The sequence below is a fragment of the Dermacentor silvarum genome, chromosome 11 (assembly GCF_013339745.2).
Source record: "Dermacentor silvarum isolate Dsil-2018 chromosome 11, BIME_Dsil_1.4, whole genome shotgun sequence".
In the NCBI taxonomy this organism is placed as follows: domain Eukaryota; kingdom Metazoa; phylum Arthropoda; class Arachnida; order Ixodida; family Ixodidae; genus Dermacentor; species Dermacentor silvarum.
In genome coordinates this window covers 67,641,100-67,666,524 of record NC_051164.1, presented here as the reverse complement: position 1 = coordinate 67,666,524, position 25,425 = coordinate 67,641,100, and the positions used below count along the sequence as shown (strand labels likewise).

The 25,425-nt window shown below is 47.7% G+C and overlaps 1 protein-coding gene across 1 annotated transcript in view; it reads left to right on the top strand.

Moving 5' to 3' along the window:
• LOC119432644 (FGGY carbohydrate kinase domain-containing protein-like) overlaps nt 1-25,425 on the top strand; it is a 92,566-nt gene that overhangs the window by 52,230 nt on the left and 14,911 nt on the right. The window contains 5 exon segments of the mRNA XM_049658341.1: nt 3,101-3,208; nt 6,471-6,535; nt 9,228-9,378; nt 14,556-14,630; nt 16,126-16,246. Coding sequence (XP_049514298.1) covers nt 3,101-3,208; nt 6,471-6,535; nt 9,228-9,378; nt 14,556-14,630; nt 16,126-16,246 — 520 coding nt within the window.

The window sequence follows — 25,425 nt, the reverse complement described above, 5'->3', positions numbered from 1 at the left end:
GCAGCAAGTAATACTTAAAAATTATACGTCTACTTCACAAACCGTACTAACTGGTGTGCCACAGGGTTCCGTTCTTGGACCCATGCTTTTGTCACTCTACATAAATGATTTCCCTGCAACGCTTAGGCATTCACAGGCTTTGATGTATGCTGACGACACCGATCTTCTATTTACTGGTGTCAGTCTGCTTGATATACAGGATAAAATAAATGCTGAGTTAGATAATGTTTTTAAGTGGTTCACGTCCAATGAGCTGACCCTTAATTTTAGTAAGAATAAGTATACAGTTTTTCATTCCAGGAAGAAAAAATTCAATACTGAAACACTGGATATATCATCACAAGGTATAAAACTACAACAAGTTTTCTCCTATAAATATTTAGGCATTTTCTTAGACTCAGACATGCACTGGAAAACTCACATTAAACACCTTTGTTCCAAGCTTGCTTACGGATGTTATATTCTTCTTAAGGCTCGTGAATGTTTCGAATATCCTGTCCTACGCATTCTGTACTTTTCCTTTATACAGTCACATATCGTATTGTATTGATTCATGGGGTAACACCTTTACAACTTACCTTGATCCTGTATTCCGTCTGCAAAAACGGGCATTAAGAATTATCACTTCTTCTAGGTGTACTCAATCCAGTACGTACTTGTACAGCTCATTGCATGTGTTGCCTGTGCATGCATTATATGAATTGAAAATTGCTGAGGTCATTCATAGTGTTATCGATACCAATGATCCACTTGCAATTACATTGTTTAAAATCCCGCTACGAAATACAAGAGCTGCAACTAATCAGTGTTTTAATCTGCCTCCATGTCATAATTTGTACGGGAAAAGGCTCGTGGAATTTAACGGCGCACTTATTTGGAATTCTCTGCCAATACATATAAAAGAAGCCCGTAACTTCAGGTCTGCTGTCAGAAAATACTTTTTTGAAAGAATACTGTCGATGAAAGTACACTTCTTTATATTTACATTCTTGCATAAGTTGTGCGTGTCAATCTCATTGTTATGTATTTGCTTTGTTCGCTCGCGTGCGAGAAGAATAATAGAACACTGATGTTATATTTATATTTGTGTATGAGTTATGTATGGTAATATTATTATTATGTATTACGTCTTCTGTTTCTGTTTGCTCGCGTGCTGCATTTAATACCCTAAGTTGTCTGTGGACCCGGAACTAGCCAATGGCTATGGGTCCAGTAATGCTTTTGTATATTGTAAAGTATTTTGTAAATAAAGAATAAAAAAAAACGTCTGAGAAGCTGAATACACCAATATACAATCTGTGGAAGCTTACTAAGCAAAAGTGAGGCAAAAGATGAAAAATGGGTGGCGACGCTACCTATAGATTGCCGCGCTATACTCTCATGACGACACATATTGTGAAATAAAAATTGTAGTCACTCTACTGAAAACAAATACAAATATTCAACAGAAAACTTTTAGAAACCTTAATAGCGTAAAATGGTCCAAGGAGGGAAGGAAAAGGAGTGATGAAAGGCAGAGAGGTTAACAAGATTAAGTGTCCGGTTGGCTGTTCTGCACAAGGAATTGGGCGAGGTCAGAAAAGATGAGAAAACAAGAGAAGATTAAAAAGGAAAAAGCACGCATCAGTTCACACACTGTAGTTTTTCGATCAGTCCCGCTTCTCTTAAAAATCACCCTAGCGCTTTTAAAGCAGTTTGGGCCGACGTCGGTTGGGACCCGGGTCCAATAATTCCGGCTTCCGTGAGGCGACAGTTGCCAATCTTGTCGAGCGTGGTGCTGAGGACCTTTCTTTGTGCATTAAAACGACGACAATCATGCAGAAGGCGCGCCGCCGTCTTTTTGCACCCGCAAACTTCACATTCTGAATTTGTGTCCATTCCGATGAGGTAGGAGTACGCATTAGTAAGAGCTACTCCTAGCCATAGGCGAGAAATGAGAGTTGCCTCCCGTCGTGGTAAGCCATGTGGAAGGCGGAGCTTCAGATCAGGATCCAGGGAACATAGGAGCTGGTTTTTAGAGTCTGCCGAATTCCATTGGGCCAACGTAAGCTCGCGAGCAAGCGCGCGGAGCTTTCCCGCTGCGTCTGTTCTCTGCATCGGGATAGCGATACAATCGCCACTGTCATGTGAAGGTCGAGTGGCTGCGTCTGCTTGCTTGTTTTCAAGGATACCACAATGACTTGGCAACCATTGAAATACAATGTCATGTCCTTTCTCAACTGCCCGATGGTAAATTTCTTGTGTGTCCATGATAAGTCGCAGAAGATGGACCATTTATGGGGCGTTTCCTGATTGACCAATTCAATTGCTGCACGCAGAGCTGCAATTTCGACAGCCGTCATTGATGTCAAATGCGATGTCCTGAATTTTATCACTGTAGATTTGGCTGGGACAAATACTGCCGCTGCTGAACTAGAGTGCGTGACCGACCCATCGGTGTAAACATGTAAGTGGTCAATGTGGACTTTATCTAGCAGCAGTGATGTTGCCTGCTTCAATGCTGCTAACGCCATTTGTGCCTTCTACTTGATGCCTAGAATGGAAAGGCATAGTTGAGGTGAATGCAGAGACTACAGTCCACCGACATAACTAACCTGCTTGAAGTGGTGCAGTGGTGTTAAATATTTTTCGACATTACGGTGCCGAAAAATGACGGCGCAATAAAGACAAGGCGAAATATGCAGTGCACAGGAGAAGCGCTAAAGTCAAAGTGATGATTATTGAATAAACGCCTCATTTATGTCCAAGCACACGACCAGCATAGACCAACATTGCTTATGTTAACCAACAATGACCACGGTAAAAACGTCAAGAAACCCCGTCGCAACCATACCATCTAGACTAAAGCTGGCGGCAAAGGGCGATGGAGATTGCTTTGTTCATGAACAACACCAGGCTCCAAATTATAGCGGTCATGCGCTTGGATATTAGCGAGGCGTTTACTCAATATAACATTACTGGAAGTTCAGCGCCTGCACTGTGCCTGGCGTCATTGTTCTTGTCTGTATAGTGCTGTGATATTACGCTATTCGTTACGAACTGACTCGCGCCAGAAAACGCCTTGCTTCGACATCGAAAGTGTGGTAATACGCGTGCGCAGGCAAGCGAGAAGTGCATCTTCACTCCAGGCGCTCCTGGCCCCTTCTTTTCGGCCATGGTTCCAGGAATGTGGCTCTGCGAACCGGGACAGAGCGCAGCCGGGGCCCTGGTGAGTGTTCTTATTTCTCACGTCTTCTATCTAATGCCTCAAGCCTGCGACCGCTGTGATATGGGGTAGTTAGTTGCAGGTCGATGAGGCAATTTCGGTCGACCCCTACACCTAAGCCTTTATTTACATCTTGCACATTCAATGCTTCTTGCAAGCATGAAGAGAGTAAAATTCGGAAGAATTTTTCCCCTTGCCCTTCTCAACCAGTGTAGCTCCTCTTTTATTGTGAGAAATTGCGGTATCTGTGAAACCGCCTTAGCCATTTTTAGGATAATTATATATGAATCGATGTACTCAGTCAGCATACAATGTCGTTACAACGCTGTCGAATAAATGTTTATGCTCGACGAAGGATCACCCAGTTTGTTATCCATTGGCTCCATGTATCTCATTCATGCTCTAGCATGCGGGGTATCGGTTCACGCTTCAACACGAGTGGACTGAGATGGAGTCGTTTGTAAATTAAGTTGAATACTTCTCCCTCTCACCCATTTTTTAACACAGCGCCACTGGGCTTGCGTTGTGTGCCGGGCGCTGCATGCATACACCTTCTCTCATAAGTACATGGACCGATCGATATTTTTTTCCCACTCAGTGCCAAGTTTCACATCCTTTTCTCTTTGCTTTTAGTTTGTGAAAACTTTAGCCCTTATTTTTAAAGTATTCATATCGGTGATTGGAACTTCTTCCCCGTACTACATCCGTAGGCTTTGCGTCAATGCCGCACCGATGGCAGGTCGCATGTCGTTGGCCTTTCTTTGCCAGTTCTTGCGCTATATCACATCACCCGTTCGTAATGTGTGTAGAATAAAACACCATGCGACAACCCACCCTGCTTTCTCTACACGATGTATCGCAGTACTCACATAACATTTTTTAAAACTTTTCTGTGCGTGTCATACGCAGGTCTAAACCCTCCAACCGTAGATAGAGTGCTGGCAACGTCAGGTATCTCTAAATAATTACTATAACACTTGTTTTTATGAACCAGTTTTTGGGTGTCCAGGACGTGAATGCATCGTGACGTCATGCTACTCTGGTTGGCTCGCTTCCTGCGATTGCAGCGTCTTTCGTGCTCGATCGCGCAGCCAGGAGAAACGTTCAAGGCGGCCCTGTTCGGCCTCATACATAGCCGTATTGCTACACCATGTCAGCAAATTTTGCCCGGTGTCATGACGTCACGGTAATGTCGTTGATGGCAGGTCCAACATTGTGAGTGTAACTTCAGTAATCAATTAAGTACCTTACAATTATTTCCCAACCCTCACAATTACTAAGCCTCATTCTTCTACGGACAAGAAATGTGTTGTGGAGTCACTACAGCTTAGAAAAAATATTTCAGTGCTACGCTAACTCTTTTTGAGCTTGGGACCGTGCGGCACGCAATAATGCTAACGTTTTAAGTGCCTCGCACTTTTTAAACGCCATTTATGCTTTTCGTGTAGGTACGCTTTGTCGCGATGCTTCGCTCGACTTATGCCTGTATTGGCCGACAGCACTCCCCGCTGGACCGCCACCCCTCGTTTCGTGTGCACGTTTGAGCAGTGAGCTCTCCCGATAGTCTTCTTCTTTATTAGCGGTGAAATAAAAAGTTTAAACACTGAAAGGGCTGGATATCTCCAAATTCTAGCCAAAAAAGAAAACATGTATATGTAACATGCACATGTTAAAACATGTAAAAAAAGAACACGTAACCAAATGTCGATACACGGTCCGATCAAGTCTGTAACCAAACAAAAAAGCACTATAGAAACAAATTCAGGAGCACGGAGAACACCAAGGAAAATGAAATAAAAGCGGTAATAAGAGCACAAGAGCAACACACGCATGAACAGGTCATTGAAACGTATAGAAAATTAAAAAGAACGCGCATAAATTACTGTTCACGCAGAATTGATGAAGTCACTCTCGACGAGATAGTCTCCGATGTTTGCGAGCTAATCTCTATTTTTTGGAACACGGCAACAATTCGAGCACTTTTGAAAGGACGCGCCCCATCTATAAAGCGGCGAGGCTACTGGGAAGGATCTGTCGCTGCTCGTCATGTGGCGGCCACTCATTAAGATGGTGCTCCGCAGAAGCTTCCGTGGAGCCACTGTGTGTACACTCATATGACACCCTTATTCGTTCACGATGCAAGAAGTAGGGCGTGTAGGCTACCGCCAAGCGCAAATGGTGTAGAACCGCGTCTAGTGTGCGAATCGGTCTTCAATTTAAACAGAAGCGAAGCAAGGTGTCAACGCTGTTCAATAAAGACAACTTCGCACGAACAGCAAACCATGTTGTTCTGCATAACATGTATCGCAGGCCGAAAACGAGACGCTTCGCATCCAAATGGCAAAAAAGGCAACAGGTGTCTATAGTATTTCTAAACTATAAAGTATTCGCCTCAGCAGCCATTTTGACTTTTACTTAATTGCCTACCACACCCTTACGGCTTCGAATTCACTGTTAAGAAATCTGACTACCGGAAAATTTCGCAAAATTTAAGGTTTCGTTGATTTCATAACGTAGTGGAGAAGAGTCAAATTATAAAAAAAATACGTTGGTGCCTTCCCGGCTGTTTCGTTAAGCGGTTAAGAGCGATTTTGGGCATTGGTGTGCCGTATGCATCTGAACCTTTGAGACCCTGGCTCTGGCGGCTGGCATGGATCTCTATCACCCGAATATTGTATTGAACATGACTGCCAAGAACCCTCCGTTTTTTCTTTTTTCGTGACATCAACATACCTGCTGCCCAAATAATGCCCGGACAAACAGCAATTTTCCGGGAGACTACACATGTACCTGCTAACATTCCGAATAAACCATTTTTTATTAGTCGCCGAGTTCTATATAAAGGTAACTAGGTGAAATATTGCTGGCCCTCCTCAGTAAAAAAAAAAAAATATGACGGCAGCACACAGACCATTTTATCTGTAAGCCAACGTGTATAACTCTTAGTTTTATCAGTGGTCGGTTTGCTTGTCTTTGGGCCTTTGTCAGTGTCTCGGAGTCAAATATGCACGCCTTTTTGACAAAAAGCAAAGTGTCGCAAAATAAGGCTGTACCCGAGTGACCATGAATAAATTCGAACTTTCGAGCTCTGCGCTCGAAAGGCCAAGCCATTTGAGACACCTTTTAAATAAAGTTGGAACGTACGTGCACTGGTGCCTCCACCTCATCTCTCTGTACGTCGAAGCTTAAACGACGACAATATAAAGAACATTCAAATTCCCGCTACAGGCTATGACGTGTTGTGTTTGTTATGTATACGCTGCAGGTGGACCACGTAATTTCGACGCACCCGTCCTACCCACAAATAGTGGCGAAGACGAAGCCGGACCGGTGAGCTATTTCTTACTCAAATTTGTTACACTTAAGCATTACCGCTGCAGACGAGGACTGCTACCTGAGCTGGCGACTTACGACTATCGAAACTGGCTGTAACCGAGGACAAAAGAGTTCAAAAGGACTTGTTCTTGTGCTAGTTTTTTACAGCCTTTTTCTGCCCAAACTCGGACAACAGCATCCACCCATTATACCTTTGTGTTTTTCAAGTCACCGAATGAGGAGTAGGTATTTATTCCATGTTTGCTAACGGAAATGCCCCGCCCGAGCAGTTATGCCGAAACAAATACATTTAAGCTTCAGAAGGATGGTTTGCTGGGGGAGTCAATTGGTATTCCATTATTTAGGCGAGCAGCGCGAAAAAAAAAAGAGACGATACAAACGCAGCGAAGACGAACACCGCGCTGACTCTCAACTGAGGTTTTATTGAAATCGCACATATATACTCTGAACAAACATGTGGCAGAAAATGAAAAAGAGGCAACACAACACTGGTAACTCAGTGATACGCATCCAGATATCCTATCTCTGAGGCACGAAACGTGACAGATGGCATAGCGAGTCACTTTTCACACATTTAAACACACATTTAAACACACATTTAAAGCCATGTCATGCCCGGAATCGTATGCTGGCGCTTTTTCCAGAAGAGGTGGATGGTATTAGTCTTGTGACAAAAAAGTGGCTGAGCCCCTAGAACGTTCAAGCACTGTCACGTTTGAAAATGGTATCTTGTGAAGTTCTGACACACTCCTCTCCGCCAGCCCCGCGTTTCTCGGCCCGCACTAAATTTGGAGGTGTGGTGGTTGCAGAGTGAAAGGGATTTGACTAAGCATAGCGTTCATGCAACTAAACAGTAGCGAGCTAGCACAGAAACAAGTGGTAGTAGTGAATAACAGGCATGCGAAATGTATTCTACTGAATTAATTTAGAGCTGATTGAGACTGGGGAAATATTGTGTCACCCGGATGGTCTGATACAACTCATAGAAATTTTAATCTTCTGGGCCCGTATTCACAATAACATCGCACGTTAGAATTGTTCGTAAGAGAAACTGTCAGCCAATCCTGATGCTGGACTTATCATTAACAAGGCGGCTGACCAATGGCAAGAAGCTTCGTGAATTCGGCCACAGATTTCTAAAGGGAAACTCGGGGGGGGGGGGGGGGGGGGCTGTAGTCAGTGCACGGATTTCTCCCCTAAGATTTCGAACGAATTCTTTACTAGAAAGAACAGGAGCTTATGCGCAAAGTTGTGTTGCTAGCTTATAACGTGTCTCCAGCGTACGAAGTGGTTTGCACTTACAGCTTCTTTTTTGGTACATGATTTCCATCGCAAACATTAATCACCGCACTTTCCACGCCTACGTACATTTTCTAAGACAAAATTGTTCGTAATAATTTTAAATGCGAAGCATTTCTTGCCGGTGGCTCTGTCCGTCGCTCGCGCGTCCCACACCCCCACAGCGCATGCGCGTTCCCTCCCCCTCTCTCTCCTCTCCTACGCTCCCCCCTTTCTCTCCTCCAAGAATCCGGAGCGGCGCGCTCGACAGGTGGTGCGACAGCTGCATACTCCGCTGGGGGCGCCACGGTAGTTCCGCGGTATGAATATGACGGAGCGCGCGCGCCTCATTCTCTCTCCTGTGCAGCGCCGCGATGAGCGCTCGGGCCGCTGCCGGGAAACCATCTCGCGCTCAAGCTAACCATCTCCCCGCTGCTTCGCATCCACGCATGGTTCCCTTTAGCTAGAGATGGAGTAAATTTTTTTCTTTAAAATTTTCAAGCAGCGTGGATTGATAGAAATTCTAGGCTGTTTGAAAACAGTTATTGCCATAGAATAAACTTTTGAATAAGAATTTGCTTCTAGATGTCATCAATAGTGGCTAAAAAAAGGAAGCCTCGTGGTTGAAGCCAACGTTTCGACAGAGAGACTTGCCGTAATTAGGGCAGCAAAGGTTTTCCTTGTTCGTGTCTATATAACTCACTTCACTCGTTCCGGCAGAACCCTCATTACGAGAAAAATATAAGGGGAGGGGGAGGGGGAGGAAGGAATGAGATGCACACATGCCGCCAAGAAAAGCAGATATCTCCATGACGAAGAAAAGTTACCCTTTCGAAACATCGGCTTCAGTCTCTCGCATCTCTTGTTCTACAACGTGATTGCTTACATGTTCACTATATCAATTCGTTAACTATATCCTCATGTGAACCTCGATATTTGTCATGTTGAGCATCAAGAAGACTGTTATACAACTCTACAAGGTTATTCAATGCCCGAAGAATGAAATGTGGGCAAGTGCGTTCACTGCCCATCACTCCCACACTGGCAGAACAGCCGGATAGGTGGAAGACAAAGACAACGGCACCAGGTTTCCCTCTAGTATTATCAGTAATCTAAATCTATGGTGTAATGCACTATGCGCGAGACGTGACTGATTCTGACCAGTCGTCGGCTACTGTCACGTCAGTGCAGATCGAACCTGCTTAGCCGTTGATGTTGTTCAGCTTGTCGTTCAGCGTGGCCGCGTTTGTACGCCATCTTGGAATACTTTAGTGTAGCGTAAACAAGAGGAGGACACGAGAAGAGCACACGAAGCACGCCGTGTCGATGTGCTATTCTCGTGTTCTCTCGTTGTTTGCGTTATACTAGTGTTCTATTGTGATATTACTCGCTTCGTGCAATTGCTCAGGAGGCCCGAGGACACGCTCAACGATCTGCTCCAGTCCATGTGCGAGAGGCAAGGCCTCGATTCCCCGTCAAAGCTGGCGGCCGACCTCCACGTGTGGCCCGACTTCCATGGCAACCGGTCACCGCTCGCCGACCCAACTCTACGGGGCATGGTGTGTACAAGCGTCTTTGTTCGTTCGGACTTTGGGGACTCGAAGAGCGTTTCATTAGGCTTTGTAGTGATAGCCGTTTGGCACCTTCAGGAGTTGCCGGCCTGGCAACTCAATCGGCCGAAGGCCATAAAACAAATCCCACATGCACCTTCAAGGTTATCATCATCATCATCAACTAACTTGGCTTTGAAGAGTCATAAGGTACATTCAGCTGGTCGTTTTTTGAGCACTCCAGAGCCCAATGGAAGCATGCGCTACGTTTGGCTGGCTTAATTTGAACGCTCGCAGTACATTCGTTTTAGCTCAGGACGCTCGCTGGAGCTCTCACCTTCAATGTGAAAGCTGCGTACTGCTCTGATAATTTGGCAGTGGCTCTGCAGCCACTGAAGTATAATGTAATGTCCGCTCTCAAAAAGCTTGGTGATAAGGGTGTCTAGGTCCATATATACTAGCAGCTGGTGAGAACCATGCGCAGCCGAAACTGCAGAGTTTGTAAGGCTGCCTAGGAATCGCAAGAAAGTTGGCAGTCTTGCGCGAAGGACGATGCATTGACAGCCGACCACCGACTATCGACCACCAACCGCGAAAACGGCCGAAAGAGCCAAAGAAAGCTATTGGATTTAAAATAGTGCGCCACATATGAAAACAATGTGTTAGTATGCGCCATGAACAAGAAGAAGGGAAATCGAGGGGCAATGTTTTGCTAGACACATTCATATGAAGCCAACAGATAATGAATCCAAGGAAGGTGTAGGGGAAATTATTTGTGCTTTTTAAATGAAGTGTAAAAATGATAAGCCAACGGGGAATGAAAGTGGACGAAAAAACAACTTGCAGCCGGTGGGATCCGAACCCATCACTTCGCAGTACGCGCAGTGTGATTCGGGGTAACAGTACGTATCTAGCTATCTCACTTTTACGTCGCAAGATATGAGCTAAACATTACATGGAGGCCGTCCAAGATCTTTAATTCTTTACCCCAAAACGAGCTGTGTGGCACCTTTTTGCTAGCACAAGGCTGCGGCGCACCGCTTGCACGCGTGATTAGAACTTAGTATGCCGCCTACAGGAAGCATGAACGTTCACAAGTATTACGTGATTCGACGCTAGCCTTGCGCCCAAAAGTTCTAGTTGTAACATATCAAGTATTTATTTCTTTTTTAGGTCCTTTGTTACTTTGGAGAGCTTACCTACTGGTTGCCTTGGTGCCTTACCTCCCACTTCAAATGCTGCTTCTGAGATCAGCGTAGTTACGGTTTCATTCATTACCTCTATGCTATCTTCGTCTTCCTGTTCTAAAGCAGCATACTTGTTGGCGAGCACCAGCCTGAAATGGTCTGCTTTTACCCTTACTACGTCTAGGTTGGACTGTTTCTTCCTGACTAATTTTATTCTTTCTCTCTTCAGATTGAGAGAAATCCTAGACCTTACTAACCTATGGTCACCGCACCTTACCCTACCTAACGCTTCTACATCCTGCACTATGCTGGGATCGGCAGAGAGTGTAAAATCTACCGTATAGACTCCTGTAATAGCCACACCCGTGTAAGGGCCGCACCCCCAACTTGGCAGCCCACAATTTGGACAAAAAAAAGTTCCAGCGAGCAGCAATTGCGTTCGGAGCCTTGATACCGCGCGCGCGCATCGGCGAATTTTCCCTCTGCGTACTTCCGCTCGCCACTACTAGCCGGCGAGAGTCATCTAGTAGCGGCATACAGTATCTAGACCAATCTAGTAGCAGCCCTTAGGCGGGACCGAACCAAATGGTTCGGTCCCGTGTAAGGGCCGCACCTAGTCAGAGTCGTGAAAGAAACGTGCGGCCCTTACACGAGTCTATACGGTATTTCATCTCTTCTCTAGTGTTCCTAGAGCCGATGCCGTAGTTGCAAATTGCTTGCTCACCATCCTGCATTTTCCCCACTTTTGCACTGAAGTCTCCCATGACACAGTATACTGCGTTTGCACCTTTCTCACTGCTAATTCAACATCTTCATAAAGCTGTTCTATTTCTTCATCGTTTTGACTGGAGGTTGGGGCGTAGGCTTGTACTACCTTAATTCTATACCTCCTGTTCAGCTTTATTACGACGACTGCTACCCTCTCATTAATGTTGTAGAATTCATCAATGTTGCCCGCTATGTCCTTATGGACTAGAAATCCTACTCCAAATTCTGTCTTATCTGGAAGACCTTTGTAGCAGAGGACGTGGCCGTTAGTCAGCACTATATAAAAGCCTCACCAGTTTTTCTAACCTCACTAAGGCCAATAATATCCCAGGCAATACCTGATGATTCTTTAAATAGCCCTTCAGAAATTCTTCAAATAATAAAGAAACGGCGAAACATGAAAGTGTCAAACTCGAGAAATCAGTTAGAATTCGCTGAACTGTCGAAACTGATCAATAAGAAGAAAGTAAGGGATATCCGAAATTATAACGCGGAAAAGATTGAGGAAGCAGTAAAATATGGACGCAGCATTAACTCAGTAAGAAGAAAGCTTGGCATAGGACAAGGCAAGATGTATGCACTGAAAGATAAGCATGGTGATATCATCAGCAATTTCGATGACATAGTAAAGCAGCGGAATAATTCTATACAGACCTGTACAGTGCCCAGAGCGGCCGAGCTACTTTCATTCGAAATAGTGATGAACCGGATACACAGGCTCCTTCTATAACTAGCGACGAAGTTAGAAGGGCCTTGAAAGACATGACCAGGGGAAAAGCTGCTGGAGAAGATGGAATAACAGTAGATCTAATCAAAGATGGAGGAGATATCATGCTTGAAAAGCTTGCGGCCCTTTATACGCAATGCCTCCCAACTTCAAGTGTACCAGAGAGATGGAAGAACGCCAACATTATACTAATCTATAAGAAAGGAGACGTTAAAGAATTCAAGAATTATAGACCCATTAGCTTGCTTTCAGTTTTGTATAAGATATTCACCAAGATAATTTCCAATAGAAGCAGGACAACACTTGACTTCAGCCAACCATGAGAACAGGCTGGCTTCAGGAAGGGATATTCTACGATGGATCATATCCATGTCACAGGAGGCATCTTGGCAGATATCTACAAGGATTGCACAGCAACCTTGGTTCTCTGCAAGAAAAGTAGGAAGATACCTACCAAGAAAGGGGTCAGACAAGGAGACACAATCTCTCCAATGCTATTGACTGCATGCTTAGAAGAAATATTCAAGCTCTTAGACTGGGGAAGCTTAGGAGTGAGGATCAGTGGCGAATACCTCAGCAACCTTCGGTTTGCCGATGACATTGTCCTATTCAACAATAATGGGGACGAATTACAACAAATGATTGAGGACCTTAACCGAGAAAGTGTAAGAGTGGGGTTGAAAATTAATGTGCAAACGACAAACATAATGTTCAATAGCCTGGCAAGGAAACAATAATTGAGGATCGCCAGTCAGCCTCTACAGTCTCTAAAGGAGTACGTTTATCTAGGTCATTTACTCACAGGGGACCCTGATCAAGAGAAAGAAATTTACAGAATAAAATTGGGGATGAGTGCATACGGCAGGCATTGCCAAATCCTGACTGGGATCTTACCACTGTCGTTGAAAAGAAAAGTGTACAATCATTGCATTCTACCGGTGCTAACATATGCGGCAGAAACTTGGAGGTTAACAAAGAAGCTCGAGAACAAGTTAAGGACCGTACAAAGGGCGATGGAACGAAAAATCTTAGGACTAACGTTAAGAGACAGGAAGAGAGCGGTGTGGATCAGAGAACAAACAGGGATAGCCGATATTCTAGTTGACATTAAGCGGAAGAAATGGAGCTGGGCAGGCCATGTAATGCGTAGGATGGATAACCGGTGGACCATTAGGGTTACAGAATGGATACCAAGAGAAGGGAAGCGCAGTCGAGGACGGCAGAAAATCAGGTGGGATGATGAGGTTAGGAAATTTGCAGGCGCAAGTTGGAATGAGCTTGCGCAAGACATGGGTAATTGGAGATCACAGGGAGAGGCCTTCGTCCTGCAGTGGACATAAATAGGCTGACGATGAAACAGTTATTTCGCAGAAAGCGTTGCAGATGATACAATTGTGCAGAAATCATGGACGATGATTGTCAACGTAAGTGAATAGAACAAACGAGGGAACGAGCGAACGAACGAGTGAGCGAGCGAACGGGCGAACGGACGAACGAACAAACGAGGGAACGAGCGAACGAACGAGCAAACGAACGAGAGATCGAGCGAACGAGCGAACGAACTAGGGAGTGAGCGAACCAGCGAACGAACAAACGAGGGAACGAGCGAACGAACGAGCAAACAAACGAGAGATCGAGAGAACGAGCGAATGAACGAGGGAGCGGGCGAGCGAGCAAACGAACGAACGAACGAACGAACGAACGAACGAACGAACGAACGAACGAACGAACGAACGAACGAACGAACGAACGAACGAACGAACGAACGAACGAACGAACGAACGAACGAACGAACGAACGAACGAACGAACGAACGAACGAACGAACGAACGAACGAACGAACTAGAGAACGAGTGAACGAGCGAACGAACCAGAGAGCGACACACACAGAGAGAGAGAGAGAGAGAGAGAGAATGAATGAACGTACGTTTTCCTTGTCGAGGCGGACCATCGACCACCACAGACGTCTGACCAATCATGAAAACAGCTGAAAGAGCCAAGTTACCCGCTTTAAAACAACTGACGGAGTGACACTTGCAGAAACGCGCGCAGTGATACTTCTATGACCGCACTGCTTGCGTAGCATTCGCCGCGTTGTCGGTATGAAACGAAGCAAGTAGCCGCTGTCAGCTCGCATTCAAATGCGTTCCGCGGTGGAGCAAAAGACAAGTGGTGCCTGTCTTATACATGTGCGTTGGTGCCCGCTTCGCGCCCTTTGTCGCGACGGAAGAAAACCTGTTGCATATGCTTCGTTCGCTGTAAATATTTCGTTGCGTGCTCAGTTATTCCAGCGTTTACACGAGTCAGAAGCACGTTGCATCAGCTTTCGCATCGACTCATTTCCGTGCGTCACGTGGACCAGCCATTTGCACGTCACCCAAAGAGCAGCTTCTAATGACACGCCATCACATGCGCGTTGCCCGAGATGACTGGGTTATAGGTGCAGCAATAGTAAAATAGCCGGAAAAGAGGAAGTGACCTGACGCAGTCTATACATGACGCAGATTTGCGGACTGACGCTGTCGGCTGACGAGGAGGATCTCGCGAGGCTGTACCTCGCTACGCTTCAAGCACTGGCGGTGAGTTCGCTGATGCAAAGTTCGACCTGGCCTCGACATAACGTCAGGGCCAGGTGTACTACGCGTTGACTATAGGTGTGAGGTAAACTCGTTAAGCAGCTAATAACCTCGCAACGAGTGATGGAGAAGAAATTTATAGGCGTAATGCTTAGAGACACAAACGCGGTAGTAGGCGATATAAAGGAGCCAACGGTAGCTGCCACAGCTAATATTCTTGTTGAGGTATTGAGGAACAAGTGCAACTGGGCAGGTTGAGCGCAATATGTAATGCGTATAGAGCAGGCAGCCAGCGGTTGTCGTTTGTAGCAACAGAATCGATGCCAAAGTATGCGAACTGCAGTCTTGATATATGTACAGTCTAGAAAAGATGGATCGGGAACTTTTCATGATTGTCTATAATTTTCTGATTGACAATTTTGTTCTGATTATAATATTTGGGAAGTTAATTATTTACGTATTACTAATCATGCATTTAGGCAAAAGAAAAGAAGGTTTGACTCGCTTCCAAGCGACAGCAAGCATCTACGTGGCACTCGCATATTTAAAAATTTGGGCACAAGTTACGTGGGACACTGTATACGTATATGTAAACAAGCAGACAAATCGAGGGGCACGATTGTGGTTATATACAACCATGGAAAGCATAGCAGAAATTATTTGTAGTTTTTAATTGAACTGTAGAAATGGTAAGGTAGTGGCAAATGAAAGTGGGCGAAAAAACAAAAAACAAAAAAACTTGCTGCCTGTGAGAGCCGAACCTCCTCACCCATCGTGTACTTTGGTTCTTCACTGTATTCGCTTCTTGCACACAACTACGACAAGCGTTCATATTCTGCTAACAGAATGTGTTTTCCTAACTTTTGCCTTAGTTTAGAAGCCGCAGTGGCTTTTATGTCCAATAGCTGCCAAGCTATGTCGTTCTATTGTGAATGCACCGAATTGATTTCTAAGCAGCGATTACTCGTTACACGTAAATAAGAACCCACCATATTGCTACACGCGTGTTGTATTTAGTTGTTTGAACGAGGCTCAGCGCTGCAAACGCTGTTGTAAATGTATTATTAAAATAGTTGCTCGTCTAATTGACTCGTTCTTCGCGTAACAATATTAATATGTAACAAGTAGCTTTCCTGTCGAACACTTAGTCACATTGAGCGCTTTTGTGCGGGACATGTGCATTAGGCAGTTACAACATTTTGAAGGCAATATTGCTCAAGGGGTACCCCCACGTGCAAAAAAATATACGGACAATGGATTGCGCGATGAAGACGATTTTCGTCCCCACCTATGAATGTAACTTGAAATCGAAGACTGCAGTCTGAGCTTGTCATTGTGAACTTCCCAGTGTCCTCGGTAATCTCAGTTTGTGTGTGTAAATTACGAGTAAATATATTTTGTTTGCGGCGAGGTAAATGTGTCCGTACACAAAGTGTCTCGTCGCTGGTTCTGCCCAGTGATAGCGCCAGTGTAATCTCCCTTCTGATGCTTGTCGCAGTACGGGTCACGCCACATCATAGACGCCCTGACCGACACGGGCCACTCGTTGTCCGGCCTATTGACGTGTGGGGGTCTGGCCAAGAACCCGCTGTACGTGCGGTCGCTAGCGGATGCCACTGGTGAGTGTGAAGTGCAAGTAAACGATCGAAAGCGCGTTCGTCAGACGCCGACAGGTACAGTTAAATTATCGGCATTCTAAATCTCAAAACAGAAGCACATAAAGACCAAGCACACGTGCGTCCGGTGGCGGGCGTATGTTTCACAAAGGAACTAAACCTTGACGTTAAAGGGACACTAAAGAGAAACCGGAAGTTGAGCTTAAATGGTAGATTATCCTTTCGCGATCACAGCCATACCATTCTTACTGCAAACAGATGTTTAATAGGCGAGAAAATAGCGAAAAACTGAATGATAGGTGCTGACGCCCCTTCTAATTTCCCGCACTACACCTTCTGACGTGGGAGATTACAAATGGAAGCCGGTCGCGATTGGTCGAGAGCGATTTATTGCTGTTAATAAAACGCAAAATGAAATACACCTTAAACGTACATAAACAGCATTTGCCAACTTTTTAAGCCGTTTCAAGCGAGGAAGTACAAGTTTAGCACAAAATTAAATAAATAAGAAAAAATGGCATGGCGATACACCCGGTCGTGATAGTTTCGTAGTTTCGTTTTTGGTCAATGCATCGTCGCGCGCGCCTGTTCCGCTCTACGGTGTTTGGTTGCGTGTTGCGTGGCTCAAAAAACGTTGACTTCGCGGGAAACAACCAGAAAATGCCTCGTGTGTGTAGTGTTGAGAGCTGTATAAATGGCCCAAGGTGCTTGCTCAGGGGCAGCGGCAGTGTTGACTCGATTGTGTCCGTTCATGTGGTGTCGCGCGGTGAGCCCCGGCTCCCCGGCGTTCGCAATGGCTCAGTGCTCTGCCGATGATAAAATGGCAAAAGAGCCAGAGAAACCGATGGTGTGCTCTCTGCATTTCTCGCCCTCGGATTATGTGTATAATCCTGCCCTCGAAAAGTATCTTGGCGTGCCCCAGAGGTCAGTCCTTTCTCGAGCAGCTGTTCCCTCAATGCGGCCTTCATCAAACCCCCTTCCGGTGCCCCTGCAGCAGCAAACTGGCGGCTCGGTGAGTGCTGAATGTCATTAAATAAAGCCACGAAATAACCATACCGATTACGTGCGCAACTTTCTGCGCTTGTTCTGTCGGGAACATCGTCGCCTGGCGGACCGGACGCTTCGCCTTCCGTTGACGAAAACGAAGCTCTCCGCCGGCGCGGCCGGCGGCTCACCGCCATCGCACGCGGAAACACCTACCGCTCGAGCACGGAGGATCATTTCGCGCTCCGTTTCACTGAATATCGCTGAAATGCAGTCCTGCTTCCCTGGCGAGCTCTTCGTTGCAAGGTTCAGCTGCAGCAACGGTATCCATCGCGGCGAACGCAAACGCAGCGACCATGCATGCAGCCATGATGCATCCAGTGCCTCGGCCGTTTACGCAAGCGGTGACGTATCATGGCGCATTCTGATTCGCCGAGAGCAATGAAATCTGTGACGACACTGCTTCAGCGCCAAATCTTGGGTGAGAGAAATTGAGGAAGAGATATTTGGTCTTTGTTTACGAATTTCTCCACTAATAACTCATATTTTTGCACCCAACAAAAACTGCATGCATTCCTGAAGGTCCCTCTTTTATTCCAGCTGAACTTCCTGTTTCTCTTTAGTGTCCCTTTAAGGAACTGCTCCCTTGAAGTACGTGCTCCCGTATCCACGAATTTATTTGTGATATTTCGTGAACAAGCCGGCACGTTTTCACTGTGAATAGCACGACCACGCTCTTATGCCAAGTGCAAGTGCCCACCTTATTTTATAAGTTGTACAGATGCCGTCTTTTGCAATCGGCTTGTCTGAAGTCGAATTTTTCGATAGGCTTCTACAGGGTGGTCAACCTAAGTGACATTTTAAGCCAACGCAGTCATACCAATTTGTTGTCCAGTTAGGATTAATAGTGCAACTCTGTTACCTGAAAGTGTTCGAGAACATGCCAGAGGGAGGCCCCATTTTTTTTTTACTTCCCTCCAGTTTGGCTTAGTGTTTTCTGATCTCTCTTCAGTTAGGCCCTTATTTCTTCGAAAAGCGTGCAACTAGTCACTCTGCCAAAATGAACGAACCGCCATGACCCACTTCTGAACCTCTCCCTATAGGTCTGTAGAACGCTCCTTCATAGCGTCTACGCTTTTTAAAGTAGCGCCAACATTTGAGGAGCCTCCGTCGCGTAGTTACAGTTCCGCCGCTGCAGGAAAGAAAAAAAGCCGACAGAAACATCAAGGTGGCACTTCGGCTTGTAGATCGGAAATAAGGCGGAAAAGGTAAAGAGGGCGGGCTGGCGCTACAAAGTCCCATCATCGCGTCTACTGCCGGACGAGAGCAGCAGGGAGGGGTCTTAGCGCGTACCACCGGCAGTACGTTTATGGTGATGATAGTACGGTAGTAGAGAAATCGGCGCGGTCATGAACGCGTGTCACACACCCCGTGAACGAGGCGCCAACGCCGGGCCAAATTCCAAAGCCGACTTATCAGCTTCCGAAAATAACCCCACGAAAGCAAGGACACTTAATTAAACAAGGGCCCTTTGGTGCACCAGCGAACGCCGGTTGTGATCCAAAGACCGAGTCAGAGCCCAGAGTTGTCAAAACACAACAAGATGTATTCTTCACACAAGGCAGTCACACACACACACGTGCACACTTAGGCTAGACACATCCCAATACAATCCGGATGGGTGTTCACAAAACCCAGGAAAATAATTAACGAGCACTAAGAGTCCAACACGTAAAGTACAAAATTAATATGAACAATAAGTGTCCAATCGTATTGACACGTATACATGTTTATCTTTCACCGGTGGCCGCTTTCCACCGGCTAACAAATGTTAAACGTTATCGCTCGGCGCAGGACGCGCCTGTATCGGAGGTTTCTAGAACGTTATTGATGCTTCTTTCTGTTGCCTGGTTCGCCCAATAAACAACCAGTTTCGTCATACACAGTTTTGCGACTGTTTTCTTTACCGTCACTTTCTTTACCGTCACTACTACGTGACAGTATTCACCTGTGCTGGTCTTGAGCCGTACGATCTCGGCGTCGCTCGAGGCAAATCTCGAAGAAGTAACTTCTTCCGGAAATGCAGACGCTCTATGAACTCGTCGACTAGCTTGCCGGGGAATCCCCTTCTTCCGCAGTTGGTCGGTTTTCACGTCACATCTCTTCACCGGCGCGGTCTGATCCCCCATCCGATTCCCGCAGGCCGCTTTTATGGCCTTCGACGGTCGTTCTCGAACCTTTGGTTGAAGTTGTGATCCCGTAGCATGAACAAAGCCTGCGAATCTTCTAGTCAATTCTCGTATCTCGACCGCGGCCCCCCGCCCCCGGCTATGCCGAAGCCCCCCCGCCCCCCCCCCCCCTCGCTCTTAATATGTCAGTACCAGAGTCCTGTTACCCAAATCATTTATGGTTTCTTTTGAGTTGCCTCTACCTTTGCCCTTAAAATCTTAATGTGGCTAAAGGCTAATTGCATCATTGTTGAGGCGGACGTGCACGACTTTTAATCATACTTTCGCTTTCTTGCTGAAAAGGCTGACAATGGGTGTCTTGCCCTGGAGTTTGAGGCATAGTAGCGCGCGCCTGGTGGCGGCGAGAAAAGGTATCTGGGTAGTACCAGCTTGGGTAGTATTGAGCTCTGGCTGTGGCGAAGCACGTTTCTAGCTCGAGTTTTACGTTGATTCGCACTTTTTCTGCCTTCTGTTGCGAGTGCGAAAAGGCTCGTCACTTCTCAAAGGCCACGCCGACCACGCTGCGAGCTGGACGCAGCCTAGTTTAACGAAAACGGACTCTCCGTGTGCCGTGGGACGTAATGCTGTAAGAAGAAGGAATCGGCGACGCCGATCCGGAGAGACCCAGCTCGATCAGCCTCGAAAAAGCGTCACCGTCGTTACTTCTGCGTCTTGAGCTGCCACAAGGAAGAAGGCCTGAATCCCAACATCAGATTTTACCGTTTTATTTCAAGGCCTCACGAAGAGGAGCGTCGGGCGTGCTGGATAACTTCGCTAGCCCACTACGAGCAGCACAGGTTTGAGAGTTAAATGTGCTCATCATTGACCTCATGCCAGCACGTTGAGGTAGCGCAGCAAGGCAGTATTGATTACAGCACATCGATGTTCGAGCGTTGTCATTAAAAGCTACATCAAGCGAGCAGCGCACGAGCTCGCGCTGCAGCGTGATTCGCACGTAGTATACGTAACTGCGGGCTCATATGCATGCATCAGTAATTTATCAGTTGCTAAATGGATAGATGGCCCCTACTACAGCGCACGCATAACTAACTACTTGTCTAGCGGCATGCAGTCAACAAAGATTGCAGGAAGCCCGCCGTTTCGCGGCATGTTGAAGGAGCGCTGCCGTCGCGGCGCATACCGTCGTGCGCTCGAATAGTTCCGTACACAAGATGTCTGCTTATCGCTGCTATAAATTCATTTATAGCAGGCATTTCCTCGCGATTGTGCGCCGGAACCTAGCAGCGTGCAAACCTTACCTGAAGTTCAACTTCGTACGCGACTCGCTTCAGTTGCGATTGACATCGCGCTAAAACTTCAGCGCTTATTTCTTGAACGGCGTACGCGTATTCGGCGTTGCACAATTTCTTGCCTTTACGCAGCGTGCCACCCCTGAAAAAATCTTCCGCGCCCGATATTCGCTACAAGCCGTGGTACAACACAACCGAAAGTGGCGGGTCCATATTGTAAACGTGCTTTCCGAAGCAGACGACCGAGCTTGGTACTACCCAGTTCAGGACAGAGGGCGCTTTTTAGCACCATTTTCGCAGCGCCCCTGGGCAGAGCAGGAGCCCCATAGGAAAACAAGCGCATTAGAAGCACGAACGGCAGCAACCTCATTCGATGTTTTTCACCTCCACATGTTATTTTAACTTCGAGTGTGAACACCATGCACAAACACATTATATTGCAATGTGTGCACAGGACAAAGTTTATTATATTCTTAAAGAGAAAGAGGTAGCCAACTAACAATTATTTCTAATCATATGGATAGCCTATGTCTAGAGAATGAATATGTTGCTGCATGTTCAACTCGCAACAAATTGCTTTGCGTGCTCTTTTGACACTGAAAGAGACCTGCAGACTTCAGTGACCTCTTCGGCAGAGTCTTTTATCAACGGCAGAGTCCGTTTGCGTGGTAGGAGGCGAGTTGTTTACCAGCGCGTTGCTGGCAGAGCCTGGCGGGGACTGAATTCCGGCCGGCCCAGTAGCCTGGCCTTCCAGTTCTCGTGCTCGGTCCTGGCGCTCTTGTTTTTGCTTCTGACGCCGGGAGAGCACCAGTTCCCAGTTTGTGTCGGACTGTGTCCTTTGTTGTTGGGCAGCCTGCGGGAGCAGCGGGGAGGACGCTCGGTCGTCGTCACTGGCCGAGGTAAGTTCCTCCATCTCCTGTAGGTCCGCGAGCTGGGGCGTCGGGGGGGCTAGAAGGGGCTGCATGGTCGGAGATTGTCCGGCTTGCAGACCCGCCGTCGTAGGTGGTGTATCCATGGGGTTAAGGAGGCTAGCAGGTCATCGCTCGACGAGTGCGAGCTAGGCTTACTTGCGAGTCTTAGCGGGTCAGCGCCCGCTTCGTTCTTCTCGAACCGATAGGAGGAGGTGGGATGGTCCTACCGGTTGAGAGTGGGGTCCTCAGGGCCCCGCTGATAAGGGCTCGAATCTCCGGCACAGTGCCTGGGGCGATAGCGAGGTGTGTACGACTAGTGCACCGGGCACAGGGACGACGCTAACAGCATCATTGTGAGTGCAAGAATAGCAACCAAGTTTATTGAGCCACAGCTTATAAAGGCACGAGCGAGCGCGCTGAACATACTGCGCATCACTGATGCGCATCTGCGCCGAGTTTATCAGTACGCGTGTCCGATACAAGGTGGAGTGGTCAGAACGGGCAAATGTAGCGGAGCCGAGGTGACGTGCGACCGCTCAGCCCGGCGCCCATTCCGGAATTTTTGGCGACGAGGGAGGGGCAAGGCTCGGCCCTAAGGTGATTTGCCCCTAAAAATTGCTGTGTAGCTTTGGTTGACCCTGGTTGATAGGGAAAGCTTCACTGCCCTGGCTAGGTCCATTGTCGAGCTGTGGCCGAGGTGTGGTTTCGCCCAACTCTACTCGGGCAACGGCGGGAATGTCTCCTTTCAGGGCTCTGTAAAGGCCTAAACATGCTCCGACGTAGCGTGAACGCGCGCACACGTTATGTCATGTTGGCGAGAACAACAGCGGCTATAGTTCGACCAATTGTTCGACGTACTCGCGCCGCCAACGTAACCGGATGCGCGGCCAATGCACTCCGACGTGCCCGGCGTCTAATGACGCTCGCCCGCGTGCCGATGGACTATAAACGCGCCTTAATGCTCTTTTGTGGTTTGACCTGTAGCTCTCAAGGTGAAAACTGTTGAGTCGCCGACGGATGCCCGAGGTAGCGTAATGAAGCTTTCGCTTCAAAAAATGGATGGCGTATAGACCTCACCTCAAAGCTCATTTTGCATCAGCATGCCCCATTCATACGGCTTTAAGAAGAAACCAACCTCCTCATAAACGTTACCTTCAACATTATTGATGCTGTTAGCACCATTTGTCAACATTTTCTACACCACTGGGACGCACAACTGGCCGAAAATCACGAGCTTCCATCGAATGCTGCGGCCCGTCCGCGGGTGCCAAGGAGAAAAGCGTGCCGTGCGCAGCGAGCTGCATCCGGCACGTGAGGAGAATCGAGGAGGAAAGTGCGGCGGGGAAGCGAGTGTCGCTACTTTCAAATTATCAAGGGGTTTTAAATTGGGCCGCTAGTCTTAATGGGAGTGTCCGCTCTTGTTGAATGTCTGTCTCCATGGAGGGAGAGAGAGAGAGAAAAGACTTTATTCGAGGTCAGACTAAGACCTATAGATATTCCTCCGCCAGGAGGACCATGGCCAGCTGGTCGGCGAAGGCCGCCGACGCCAACCACACCCGCCAGTGGGGAGGTGGGGGGTTAGGGTAGTGAGGGGATTGTAGGGCTGCGGGGCAAGAGAAAAGGATGTGCTCTACATTTGCGTACGTAGAGGGGCAGTTGGGACATGAGGGGTCTGAGCGGTAACGATAAAGGTATAGGCGTGCTGGAGTGATCAAGGTGTTGAGCTGGATGGCCCTGAGGGTGCGTACTTGGGCAGTGGAGAGACGAGGGTGTGGTGGCGGAAGCGTCTGCAATGAATGCCGGAGGTGTTTGTAGTGCTGCTTCAGAGTTTTCTTATAAAAGTGTGCCTCGTCCGCTATGGGCGGGCAAGGCCAGGGGATCGTCGGCGCCCGGCTATTAATCTCGCGGGCAAGCTCATGAGCGAGCTTATTGCCGATAATCCCCGCATGACCTGGCACCCACACCACAGTGACCAAAGCAGGGGAGAGAAGGGAGAGAGCGTCAGAAAGGTCGTCATGAAGATTATCGGGAAGTCTGTTGTCGCGAAGAGCCCTGATTGCCGCCATGGAGTCCGAGCAAATGCGATACCGAGGAGAGGGAGGAAGAAGGGTTAGTTCGTGCGTTGCGTGAACGATCGCGGCCAATTCAAGGGATAGAGAAGAAGTAGGAAGTGAGAAGGGGCCAGCGGTGGAAGTGATGGGAATGCCAAGGGGGGTCGGCATTGTCACACAAGCAGTGGAGCCATGAGTTTGGTAATACGCTGCGTCGACGTAGCATGTGAAAGTGTCCGGTGGAAAAGGGTCGTGGAAGTGAGCGCGGGCTTGTCGTCGTCCCTCATGAAGATGTGGGGTCATATTAGAGGGAATAGGGGCACAGCGGAGATTGCTGGGAAGAGGTCGTTGAGGAGTGTACAGAGGAAAGTCAATGGGCCGGATGCCAGCCCGCTGCAGTAGCCAATGACCCTGCGCAGAGCTGGATAGGCGGCCAAGTTGTCGATCCCTATGGAGGCACAAGAGCTCTGCAAGGGGAAGAAATAAGCCTGTTGCGTATAGTTTGGCTGTGGATGCGTGTGTCGGAAGATGTAGGGCAGCTTTATAGAGAGTGTTTAAAGCCGATTGAATGCGATGCATTTGCGTCTGCGTAAGTGTGCAGTATGGCAGGGAATAAAGGATTTTGTTCAAGGCAAAAGCTGTTACAAGTTGATTGGCTCTGCATTCGTCGAGACCGCCGCGACGCCTGACCACTCGTCGGACTAAGTGAGTTACTTGGTGGCAGGTGGTGATCGTGGACTGTATTGCGCGGCTGAAAGAGTGGTCTTGGAGGGGAAAGCCTAAAACCCGGCAGGATGACGTGCGGGGGATGGGAGTACCGGCGAGAGTGAGATTAAGGAGGGGGTCCATGGAGGAAGGAAAGCGTAGGAGAGGCTCGGGCCAGCACGGATGGTTTGGAGAAAATGTGGCGGAAGTAACATGCTGTTTTTCGCAAAGAGCACTGGGACTGGTGCCCCAAACGTCAACGTTGCCATAGCAACCGCACTCTTGAAGGTCTCGCTGCTGCTGTCGGCCTATGAAAAGTGAGATAAGATTTTTCCGCCGGTGTCTTGCTCCCAGCACATTTTGTTCGCGAGAAAAGCTGATTTTGGAGTGTTGTCGGTGAGCTTGAAAATTGTGTTTTGCGTCTTTGAGTGCGAGTGTCAGCCAGTAACAGATACTCATGCAATCACGGCGCGGGTCTTCGTCGTCTTCTTGAACGTGCTAGGGAAAATTGTCGCAGTTTGATTCGAAAGGCGAAGCATCAATTGCGATAGCAAATTAGTAGAGAGCTGTACGGAGTAAGGATAGTAGTTTTATCAGCTGTACAAACTTGGGCACGCAGCAGCACCAGCAACGCGCAGAATTGTTGTCAACGCCGTCGGCGTTTTGCCCGCGTTCTCACCAACCGCGCGGCGTTTTTATAGACCTTTTCACAAACCGCCGTTTGAGTAGCGCCATTTCCCGACACGGGCGACGTCTAGCGTCAGAACATGTTACGCCGCCATTTTGGACTGTGAGCCTTGCGAGAGCAGGCCGGCCGCACTTCGGTTGTGTGATCTTCGCTGCGCATTATTTCTATTATTTCTTCCGCTTGGCTTGTCTTGTGCCGCTTGACTTGTTACATGTATCACGTGCTCGCGTGCGCGCTCAGTGTAGTGTGCCATGGCAACAGCAAGCCCAGCGATGTGGTGTTTTGTCGTCGGTAACGGCGGCAGCCGCGTTTGCTTCGTCGAAACCTGGCGTGCTAATCAGCGGTATATTTCGTTGTTTTTGCTG